Source organism: Amblyomma americanum, chromosome 6, assembly GCF_052857255.1.
Source record: "Amblyomma americanum isolate KBUSLIRL-KWMA chromosome 6, ASM5285725v1, whole genome shotgun sequence".
NCBI classification, from domain to species: Eukaryota; Metazoa; Arthropoda; class Arachnida; order Ixodida; family Ixodidae; genus Amblyomma; species Amblyomma americanum.
In genome coordinates, this window is record NC_135502.1 from 13,950,442 (window position 1) to 13,962,897 (window position 12,456).

General features: G+C 46.6%; 1 protein-coding gene across 2 annotated transcripts in view; it reads left to right on the forward strand.

The window, feature by feature from the left end:
* LOC144136337 (cell surface glycoprotein MUC18-like) overlaps positions 1-12,456 on the forward strand; it is a 435,727-nt gene that overhangs the window by 368,339 nt on the left and 54,932 nt on the right. For both annotated transcript variants that reach the window (XM_077668585.1, XM_077668586.1), the window contains exons 3-5: positions 4,986-5,102; positions 8,962-9,165; positions 9,789-10,064. In XM_077668585.1, coding sequence (XP_077524711.1) covers positions 4,986-5,102; positions 8,962-9,165; positions 9,789-10,064 — 597 coding nt within the window. The remainder of the gene's footprint in view (positions 1-4,985; positions 5,103-8,961; positions 9,166-9,788; positions 10,065-12,456) is intronic.

The window sequence follows — 12,456 nt, forward strand, 5'->3', positions numbered from 1 at the left end:
AGGAGGTGAACTGCAAATCATGATCAACGAGTTAGACAGGCAGAGCAGATCGATGGGTCTAAAAATTAACATGCAGAAAACCAAGGTAATGTTCAACAGCCTAGCAAGGGAACAACAGTTCACAATTGGCAGCGAGAGCCTAGAAATTGTGCCGGAATACGTCTACTTAGGGCAGGTAGTGACAGCTGATCCGGATCATGAGAGGGAGATAACTAGAAGGATAAGAATGGGGTGGAGCGCATATGGCAAATTCTCGCAGATCATGAGTGGCAGTTTACCAATTTCCCTCAAGAGGAAAGTGTACAACAGCATAATCTTACCGGTACTCACCTACGGGGCAGAAACGTGGAGGCTAACGAAAAGAGTTCAGCTTAAGTTAAGGACAACGCAGCGAGCCATGGAAAGAAAAATGATAGGTGTAACGTTAAGAGATCGGAAGCGGGCAGAGTGGGTGAGGGAACAAACACGGGTTAATGACATCCTAGTCGAAATCAAGAGAAAGAAATGGGCTTGGGCAGGGCATGTAATGCGAAGGCAAGATAACCGCTGGTCTTTAAGGGTAACGGAGTGGGTTCCAAGAGAAAGTAAGCGTAGCAGGGGGCGGCAGAAGGTTAGATGGGCGGATGAGATTAAGAAGTTTGCAGGCAAAGGGTGGATGCAGCTGGCAAAGGATAGGGTTAATTGGAGAGACATGGGAGAGGCCTTTGCCCTGCAGTGGGTGTAGTAGGGCTGATGATGATGATGATGATGATGATGACATTCTCCAATATCTAACCGAGCGCAACATCCTGTACAATGCACAACATGGCTTCCGTGCAGGATTTTCCACCATCTCACAACTCGTTGAATTCGCGCACGACGTCACTTCAGCGCTGAGCATTAGAAAACAGATCGATGCCATCTTTATAGACTTTGATACTATATGTCACCAAAAGCTAATAATTCAATTGAAGCCGCCATGGCTAAGTGGTCATGGCGCTTGGCTGCTGACCCGAAAGACCCGGGTTCGATACCGGCCGTGGCGGTCGAATTTCGATGTAGGTGAAATTATAGAGGCCCGTGTACTGTGCAGTGTCAGTGCACGTTAAAAACCCCAGGTGGTCACAATTTCCGGAGCCCTTCACTACGGCGTCCCTCATAGCCTGAGTCCCTTTGTGACGTTAAATCCGCATTAAAAAAAGATTCATCAAGCATTAAGGTAAGGCCTGGGGAGCCGCAAGGGTCTGTTATAGGGTCACTTTTATTTATTATCTATATAAACGACGTTATTACAGCTCTCGGTGACTTCCAGGTTAAAATTCGATTATATGCCAACGACTGCTGCCTTTATTTTGATATCTCATCGAATCTTGATATAGAGAAACTAAATGAAGCACTTTCACTTTTCTGCGATTGGAGTGAGAAATGGCAAATGTTCATTCATTTCAAGCAAACTGTTGTGACATTTACGAACAAAAAAAAGACCGATTTAAGTACACTTATAAAAATAGGTCTAATTACCTATCGCAAGTAAAGGAATACAAGTATGTGGGAGTAACATACACACCTAATCTAAAGTGGCATAGGCATATTTACCTAATTTGCTCCAAATCACACAGGAAACTGGGCTTCCTAAAGCGCTGTCTGAAACTTGCCCCAAAAGAGTGCAAGCTTACCGCATATAAGTGCCTAATAAGACCAATTCTTGAGTATACGTGTGCTGTTTGGTCACCCTATCATAGGCGTGATGTAAAAAAAAACTTGTTTCTTCAAAGAACAGCAATCAGATTTATTTATAGGCGTTATTACAGTTTTTTCGCTCTTTGAGCTCATGCTGCCATCTTATCACTTCCTTCCCTTGCGCACAGACGCATGCGTGACCGCACCATTCTTTTTCACAAGGTTGTCAACGGCTTCATATCCATACAAGCCCCAATTAATCCCACTAACCCTTCTGCACCATGCACTTGACGCAGTAGCCCATTAAATATAGTACCGCTACAGTCCTTAAATACAGTACCGCTACAGCTTGCAAAATTTTGGGTTTTTTGCGCCGTAACACGAGAACGCTTCCGCAATACTCTAGGGATTTACTATTTAAAACGTATAATAGGTCCGCGCTAGAATATGCTTGTACTGTATGGGACCCGCCGACAAAGACCGACAGACAAAAATTAGAAAGAGTTCAGAACTTAGCGGCCCGCTATGTTTCTGGGAATTATAGTAAATACATTAGTGTGTCTGACATAAAACAAGAATTAGAATGGGAACCCCTTGAAGTAAGAAGGAGAAAGCAAAGGCTTAATTTTTTTTCATAATACATATTACAATTTGATTGCTATTCCTAGGGATAAGTACATTTTTCATCATCCACACTACAGATCCGAGCGGGTTGATTACAACCATAAAGTGCGCGAATTCATGTCAAGAACCGATATGTTCAAGATGTCGTTTTTTCCTCACACTGTTCGAGAATGGAATGCTTTGTCTTCATTTCTTGTTAATATTACTGACAATGAAGTGTTTGCATTGTTATTGTGACTGCCCCTGTAATAATTCTTTTTTGCTTTGTACAACTTACCCCCCTCCCCAACTGTAATGCCACTGTGGCGCTGTGGGTAAATGAATAAATAAATAAATACATTCTTTTAAATATTCTTTTTTCAGCCAAACCATAGAAGTATGGAACTCACTGGATGGGTCACTTCGTGCACTGCCACATGCTGAATTTGCCAATCGATTACCCAGTCACATGTGCTGAAGATGTTTCTGATTTATACTTTTTATTTTGGGCGCATTCCTGTAACCTGTTTGCATTTATATGTACACACTCCTGTTATGTCTTGCTGCGGAAGGCAACAGTATGTGTAAATAAATAAATTAGTAAAATAATAAAAAACATAAAAGCAGCTGTTGCATGTCAGGCGTATGTATGTGTTATCAAAATTATGCGGGCTTATCCTTGAAAATACTATTGTGTGCTTCATATTACAATATTATTCGGCAGTCAGTACAGATATAGCTATAAAGATGGTCCATATGTCCGTGACATGCAACAAATCTTAAGAGATATAACTAACAGCGAAGCCTATTGTGGGCATCAGGTAATGTGTTTATTAGAATAAACCGGCGCTTGTTCAAAAAAAAAAAAAACAGTGCGTGTAGGACAGCACTACACTTAAAAAAAAAGAGAGAATGCCATTTCCAGCCACGTAGACTGAACTGAGTTTTGATGGCAGTACTCAAGACGCTCGCTATTAAACTGGCAAGAACTGTCTTTCATTTCTAGATGCACGAGAGTTCGGCACGAGCTCCTGTTCTGTTCGGGCTATCTTGAGTGATTGCCCATGGACGGTAAAGCGGGGAATACGCGACACATTGCCAGAAAGAGAGGCCTGACACGGGCTGGTTGGCGACGTTTGGTGGTGGTTGTAGACACAGGGGATGGTGAAAAGACGTGAAACTGCCCTAAGAAAACGGGACAAACAGAAAAATAGACGACAGACGCCCGCGCAGTAGTCTGTCTTCTCAATTCTCTATTCTTCAGTGCATTCCCTTTACCCTATATCGGGCACTATCTTCTGTGCCTATTGCTCTACTCCTGTTTTCTGGGTCAGCCTCTTAGCTACAGCCACATGCCGGGCGTTTCTTACGTTTTTCCTCAACAGCGCAGTCGTCTGACGCCTGCTCTCTTTGTTCCGTTTGCATTTCGCTGTTTCCTGCCTTTTCACTGAACGCATTGGTGAGCTGTCATCTTTGCTTTTATAGGGGGTATACCTGTCTCGAAGAAGCATGGAAAACACAGAATAAAAAGCCCTGGTGGGAATGTCATCTCCACCGGCAAATAGTTGTAGGGAAATCAATGTCAACCGAGCTTATGCAGCGTGTCAACGACGCCGCAAGAACTTGAACGATGCCAGTTGCACGTAGAAGCACCAATGCCCGGAAAAGCGGCCGAAGCCGCGCTTTTGTCGACTGTTTTAGTCGACTGTTGCAGCCAGCGAAATCTCTGTAGCCGGGTTGGCGTATTTTGTTGGCAAGAATTGGTATTTTACGGACACGCGCTGAAATGTTGAAATGGCAACAACGGGCCCGTAGATGTCTCGTCGCTGCTGTAGTTCGTAATAATGCGATGTGTTCAGTGGTCCTTATGAACGCCGCTGCTATTCTGACGCAAAATCATTCTAATATTCTAGAAGTGTTGCAATGTTATTGAGAACCACAACTGTTCTCTTCGAGAAAGTGGCGTTGCCTGCGCCAAAAGGAAATGTTCACGGTGGGGTGAATTTGTTTCCCTTTTCTCCTTCACCCGTATATCATCTCATCCCATTTTCCCTGGTGCATGCAGGGCAACGAATCAGTTTCTTCTCCCGGTTAACCTTTCCGCCTTTCTTTCTCCTCCGAGAAGCGATGGTCTCTTTTGTTGAATGGATATATTCCTCATGCATGTTAGGTGGCTTTTCAACCCACGTTGTCTTGAAATGTGTTCTACAATCCTGTTTTACTGAATTTGTGTGAGCAGAAAGACCCCAGAGTTACTACGAATGCTCAATCACTACCACCAAATGCTTTCTAATTATTCTGCATTCGTAACGAATATTGAATAACGCTAATTTAGAAGATTTTTTTTTCTGAACAAAACTGTGCAACATTTGTACTGTCTCTGAAAGATAGGTTCCTACCTGATGTTTCAAACCTCAGATGTAATGGTCCATGAAGTATAACTACACACGCAATGGTGAAATTGACACCACACTATTCCAGTCTTGGTTGCCATTGCATTTTACATAAGTGGTTCTGTGTCACATTCTGAGTAGTTTCGTTAATTTTTTACTGTTCTTTTTTTTTCGGGGGGGGGGGGGGGGGGGAGAGGAAAAGAGATGTGACTGACAGGTTTCTTCATTTTCTTTCGTAAAGTGAAATCAAGAGGCGTGCATTGCTCCAGTGTTCCACCAGCCTAGGGTCCTGTATGCGGCTCTTCTGTAACTTTTGCTCGCCCATTGCAGTGCCCCCCAACGAGCCCATCATAACAGACCAGAACGGGGAGATCCTTCCGAGCAAGAGCATCATCGGACCGTACAACGAGGGAGACCGCTTGCTGCTGGTTTGCCAAGTCGAAGGAGGTAAGTGAATGTCACACGTGCACGCTCAAGACCGAAAGAGGTCAGCGTGCACATTGATATCTCGGCAACCCTTGCGCTGAGCAGATCACCTGGATACTTAAAAATAAACTGTACGAAATGTACCGCCATTGTATTCATAAAGTGAATCCGTACGTTAAAATTTAGGATGCATTCAAAGACTCGTACCAGCTTCAATGGAAGACAATCTTCAGGACTTCTAAGTAAATTACTGATAGCACAACAAGGTTCTTCCGATAACTAAAAAATACCCACACTGTATGCAACAATAAAAAAGACGGGTTTAGATACATCAAAGACTCGTACCAGCTTCAATGGAAGACAATCTTCAGGACTTCTAAGTAAATTACTGATAGCACAACAAGGTTCTTCCGATAACTAAAAAATACCCACACTGTATGCAACAATAAAAAAGACGGGTTTAGATACAGTGCTACATGGTGTAGTATTAGATTTAGGAGCTGACATGAAAAACACTCCTATAGACTTTACTGCAACATAAAGAAGATATCACTTATAGACAGGTATGAATGGTGAGAGCGGACAAAAAATATTTCTTTATGAAACTACCTGTTAAGGCTAGAGTTTCAGTCGAATAAATTCCGTCTCCCATCGTTTTATATTTACGTTAGGCACTTTGCCTCACTAATGCGGAAATATGAAGTACTCCTATTAGCTGCTGGTGAAATGGAAATAGACAGGGAAGGACATGTTCTGCAGAAGACACCGAACCGATAATCGAGACTTTTAGCATAGCGCTTGCCGCAAAAGCTACCGCTCACCGCGCACTGAGAGCGGCCAGAGCGCACACGGTGATTAGCCCCGACGTGACAGGCGTGTGTGCAGGTGGCAGATGCCTGTAGCCTCCTGGCGTCCTCAGGGCAACCGGTGCATGCGCAGTGGCGGCGCCCGGTACGGGATAAGCGGTACCAGCGGTGACACGCGCTATGCTAAAGGTCTCTAATCCCTCTGGTTAAAGGGGTGTTCTGGAGGGTTGACGAAATTAGGAAGACTGCCGGGCTATGGTGGCCTAAGCTGACCCACGACGGGGTTAATTGGAGGGATCTGGAAGAGGCCTCCTATGTCCTCCAGTGGTCGTAGCTGGGCTAGTAATGATGATTTATACGGGACATTCTTTCGCTTACGAAACGTTCAAGTTACATAACAGCACTTAATTCCTTGCTCGTGCTCTGTCCTCAAAACGTGCGTTGGTAGTAATTTTACGGAGGTAATGTTTGTTTCAGAATCTGTTTGAAGAGTAAAGCCGCGAGCACTCTGGCATTCACTTACTCTTCACGCTGTACGTCTTGTTAATATGCAGCTACAAGAGACTAAAGCGCTATAACACGCCTCAATGTACGTGCCGACAGTGGTTTGCCACAGCATGATCACATAATGTATACCTGTGTGACATGAAGCGGGGCAGCGTGCTTTGTTTTTCTTATTAAAACCACTGAATCTTTTCTTATGCAGAAAATAATTGTGTATGTTCTATGGACAAATTTAAGCTGGCCTGTTAAGATAGATTGCCGCATTCTAACAACACAGGCGCTACTTTAAAAAAAACGGAGGCCCTCTGAGCTAGAAAAGCCACCGAAATAATGAAATACAGATGTCAACATCGTCGACCGATTTTATACAAAAAAAAAATAAGACCCGCGGGGCCTCCAGAACACAGTCTTTTTTTTTAGCCGCGGAATCTAGGGGCTAGGATACACCGCCATGCAATTTCAAAAGGCGATCACGGAGTCATTTAGGGCGCAGATGACAGGAGTTTCAATTAGCGGATGAAAAACTGCAAGTGCAGTTCTTACAAAAATAAATGCGTCTTTTACTGCGCGACAAGCATCAACATACAGATGCTCCGAATGAATCATATCATCGATATTTATGAACAAAAGTTGGGAAGGGTTCTCAGCGTCCCTTTAAGCTGGGGTTAACGGCTTTCGCTTTAAGCTTTACTACTCCAGCCAGCGAGCCATTTCGGCTCATCGCGCACTACAGCCGTATGCGCGGGCTCACGAACAACCTTGAGCCGCCGCTGCCTAGCAACGCCGCAGCCGCGCTCCGATAGACGGTGCCGCCGTCGATGCCGCTGCCGTCGCTGCTCGCTCCACCAGATGTGCTCCGCTGGGGTAGAGGGAGAGGAGGTGTCGCCTCTCGCAGGATGTGTGTGTGTGTGTGTGTGTGTGTGTGTGTGTGTGTGTGTGTGTGTGTGTGTGTGTGTGTGTGTGTGTGTGCGTGTGTGTGCGTGCGCGCGCGTGTGTGTGTGTGTGTGCGTGTGTGTGTGTGTGTGTGTGTGTGTGTGTGTGTGTGTGTGTGTGCGTGTGTGTGTGTGTGTGTGCGCGTGCGCATGTGCGCGTGTGTGCGCGTGCGCATGTGCGCGTGTGTGCGTGCGTGTGTGTGCGTGCGTGTGTGTGCGCGCGTGTGCGTGCGTGCGTGTGTGTGCGTGTGTGTGTGTGTGTGCGCGCCAAAAGTGATTTCTGGCAGCTGATTTGGTAAATATAATATAAAATCACCAAAAAATGAAAAACATAACAGGATTTAATTCACGACGTTTCGGCTTGAGGACCAGCCTTTTTCGCCCTATTATGTTTTGCAATTTTTGGTGATATATTATATATATATGCGCTTCACCTCAGTGAATCTTCCTCGGGCATCGGCCCGGGGCATAATAGCGCGCACCTAGTTTTTCTTTCTATCTTTGCTCTCCTATACTTTAACTCACCTACTTTCAGCACGCGGCAGCGAGCGTGGTTCGGCTTGAGCCAGTAGGCAGGCCCGTGCTCTTTCTTTTTCTTCCTGTCAGCAACAACAGCGACAACAGCAGTGTATTGTAGTCGTTATGGAGAGCTCGAAAGAGACGAAACAACAACCGAATGAAGCGAGGAAGCGACAACGCGCTCAAGAGACGCCAGAAAAACGCGCCGCACGACTTGAGAAGCGTCGTAACGAAGATGCGGCTAGAAGTCGTGCCGCGTCCCGGAGTGACTCTTCAACTTCGGAAGAGACCGGTTTGAGCTCTCTAGAACGTAGGAATGAGACGCTGCATAGACGACGTGCCGAGGAAACGAAGCTTCCGCAATTCAACTAGGGTTAACCAGAGCTAAACCGCAGACAATTTTTTTTTCTGCATGGGTTCGGAATAGTACTTGCGGTTTCCTAGTATATGTTCCAAAGATGCTTCACGCAATTATGTCATGCTTTCAGACATAGAAATTCGTCTCCAGTTTGGCGTTCTCACGTTTCACTCCCATTGTTGAGCGGCGTCACAGTACATATTTAAAATTTAAATTTCAGCAAATGGCTACGCACTTGCTAAAGAACGTAATCGGTTTTAACTGCGCAGCGGATTTCGACCAAATATAGAGCACCTATAATCGCACCAGCAGAGGATATCGGGCTAGCACAATGCCAGTTTTCTTCATGTGGCAACTTTGAAAAGTCTACAGCCTACATTTCTGCCTCAGCTTCTTTGCATTCCTTTATCAACTGGGCTAATTCAATATGTAGACGTCTACCGCGATATATTATTTGTTTTACATCACTTAATTCAGATGTCTTTTTCTACCTCAATTACAGTAAATTGTGCCACTCTGCATCCTGGGTAGCTGTCTCTTTCTTTGTGCGGAAATGTGAATCAATACATTGGCTCGTTGTGTTGCACCGGCCTGATTAATTTTGTACTATGACTTGAACGCTGCCATTGGATAAAACCTTATTCATCGGTTATCCTTACTCTTGTCCGGATTCGCTGAAATAGGCTAGCTTGTGGAAATTATAGAGCCGCACCGGCCGTCTCGGCGCATTAAGGGTATAGCTTTGTGACTGCGTATCGCAGGCAGTCCTCCGCCGGTGGTCACGTGGTGGCGGGAGTCGTTCCTTCTGGACGACCAGTACAACGTGACCTCTCAGGGGATATCGAGGAACGAGCTGCTGCTGCCCTCGCTGGGCCGCAACGACCTCATGGCCACCTTTACCTGCTTGGCCACCAACAACAACATCTCCTTCCCGGTCTCCGCCAGCGTCACCGTCGACCTCAACTGTAAGCTACCATTTCAATTCTATTCTTTTTTTATCCTCCTCACCGCTTGTTACCGGTGAGGCAAAGCCACCCACCACTGCCTCCATCTAGGGCATGGGCCACTCAGCAAAGCTGATAGCAGTGGGATAGATAATCAGGAAAAGTATATTAACGTACCAACTCTGGCCTTTACCATTACTTTTCTTCATGACCACTCTTGTGTTCTTCCATATACTTGGACACCTAGAAGACATGGGGCATTGTGTACATAGGGTCTGTCGCGATTCAAGCCATCCAATCTTGTGTGACTACATCCCTGTTTTGACAAGAGGTTCGTGTGCATTTTAGCATGGACTTCCCGACGAGAGCCATCTATTACGAATAATTCTCAGCAGACACTGTAATAACACGTTTTAGTGTTACGCAGCGTGAATTTTGAACGCCTCGCCGTACAAAGTGCTTTCTTTCCAGAACATGAAGCCTTATATGCTGCCTCTCTCTATTTTTTGTACGCATCAACCATTGCGTAACTGCTGCCTCTCTGTAATGCCGCTACCTGGCGGGCGCCTGTCTTTACCATGCATTGAACGCGGCAATAAAAAAATAGTACATTTTTTTTAAATGTCATAACCTGTGCTGTGCAGTCCGTCCGCTGTCGGTGTGGATCGAGGGTGAGCCGCGGCCGCTGTCGGCGGGCAAGCCCGTGACGCTGCGGTGCCGCTCTGCGGGCTCGAGGCCCCCGGCAGTGGTCGAGTGGTGGAAGGCCGGCGTGCGCATGAACGCCTCGCAGGCCAACGGCACCAGCGCGCTCACCTTCGTGCCCGTGAGCGAGGACTCCGGCAAGCAGCTGTCGTGCCGCGCCGAGAACGCCCTCATCGCCGGCAGCGCCATCGAGGACGGATGGAAGCTCGAAGTCCACTGTGAGTGTGCCTGCCTCTTCCGGTACGATGCCACTGTGACGCGTATCTCTGAACGCTGAAGGGCACGGAACCACAACTACGGGTTCCGCTTCGTTGGTCCTATCACAGCTCTATGAACGCTGATTGTGACTTCTCCTGTCTTAAAGAGGGACACGCACTCAGGGGAACGTGTAAATATCTGATAGGGATTCATTTTTTTTTGTGCAACAATCCGAAGATAAGATTTTATTATATTAACAAAACATCCACTGTCACCCAACCAGTTTAAAGGCTCAGCGTTTTTTTTTCATACTCCAAAGAATTTTTTACTCGTTTCGTACCTACTTAACCCATCATACGGCGGCAAAAACGAGAAGGCACACAGTAAACACATTTGGACACTTGAGTGCTGTGTCTTTGAAAGAAAGGAATCACGCCATGGCGCAGTGGGTTGCCCGCCCCAGCATCACTGGCGGCGCCATGGGCGGCTTGTGTCCGCCGGTCTTCGGTACAGTGCCTGACACCGCGGCATATCAGACACGCAGTAGACACCAGCAGTACATGTGTATGCGCGGAGGCTGAAAGCTGCGCAAATGTCAAGCTTTCCTCCTGAGAACACCTGCTTAGAAACTTGTAGCTAGTGGCTCGATAATAGGAGCAGTACTTTTTGCAATCCCTATGAGACGCAAATGGGATGACATTTCTGATTTGGTCAAAATATTTTCGAAGCTGGAGCATGGCATATGTTTCCACAGTACACACAGGATTCATTTAGAGTATATGAGGCACAGATAGCTTTACTCCGTTCATTCCTTCTGGGTGCATTTTCTGCGTAAGCATGCAGAGTTTGTCCACTCTGTTCTGCAAATATTGGGCTTCTGCACGCTAGATTGTGTGACGCTGTCATGGCTTCAGGCTTCCTCGCGTGTCTTGCGCCCATCTGGTTCGCTTTTCGTCCTTTTGGACTTTGTAACCTTATGGCGGTGCATGGGAGGGTGAGTATTAGTAATTAAATACTCCATTATTGAAATATTCCTGTACCAGCGCTGAGAAACTCTGGAATAGGATGCTTTGAACATTGCGATCAGAGTGAAATAGCATGAAATAGAGGTATTCATATGTATATGCAATGGTTATGACTTGTGTCACCGCCCACTTCGTTATAGAGAAAATTTTGGCATTCCTTCTGCGGTCCATTCGTTTTTCACGGCACTCTCGCGCAATCATAAATTATTCACACCGTTAGCAAATCTAGGCTTTCTTCGTTTTCTCATACTCTCGATCGCAGCATTAAGCATGGCCATTGTCCTCCAACGTAACGTTTGCTTGCTTCCCGACTCAGCTGCAGTTCTGCGTACGACTTGCTTGGCGTTAAAACAATAAGAGACAGCAAGCATATTTCTGCGTTTGGTAGCTATAGCTACATTACGGTAGCATTTGCAGCTTTCAGCGTGGCAGCGCCGTGGCGGTGGCGGCGCCGCCACGCTGTCACGTGGATGGTCACGTGGTGAGGAGGAGCTGCCGGCGGCGCGGTGCCGTGGCTGGTCACGTGATGCGGAGCAGCTGCTGATGCGGAGTTGTTAAACACGCATAGCAGTAGTGAAACACGAACACATACGAGCACGCAGGTAAAGCCAGGATGATGAGAACAACGAGTTATCGCCTTGCACTCAATATTCACAACTAATCGCAGATAAAACTGTGAGAAACTGTGGCTAACCACGTGGCTGGTCACGTGATGCGGAGCAGCTGCTGCTGCTGGCGGCGCGGCGCGCCGGCGAAACTGAACTGCAACAGCTGCGCGCATGCGCCGTATTAAGTGGGACGAAGCGGCGAAAGAGTGACTTTGTAATTTAACTGAGAAAGTTCCACTCGGCCAGCTGTAGCTATCGCGTTACTCCGGGTTTAACCAGAGCTCAAGCACCTCCATTTTTTTTTGTTCTCTTCATATCTGTGTCCTCCAAAGCTAGCGCTCACCCCCACGCTAGCGCTCACCGCTAGCGTTAGTCTGGCAGGTCACCTTGGTTGGTATTTGTGTTCCTTTCTTCGTGAACGCAGGGCACCTGTCATTGTCTGGGATATTACGACGTGCGGGGCCTCAGAGAGTTCGCTGTGCGATGCTGCTACTGCTGCAGACAAGCAAGAAGAGCAGGTGAACTCATGTCTTCGATGGGCCGCCTGTTCACGTGTACGAAAGTCGGCACGCTGGGCTTTATCTTTGGCTCTCAGGCGGCGGACGTTCATCTCCGTTTATCGGCCTCCTCATTCGCCGCTAACTGTGCTCACCAGACAGCAGAGAAGTTGCTTCCTTTAGCTGTCGAAAGGCTGCTTTTTTGTGTGTTCACATCTATTTTCACGGTTCTCAGTTTGAAATTTTACTTCCTGCAGCTTCCGCCTTGGAAGATTGCACCTG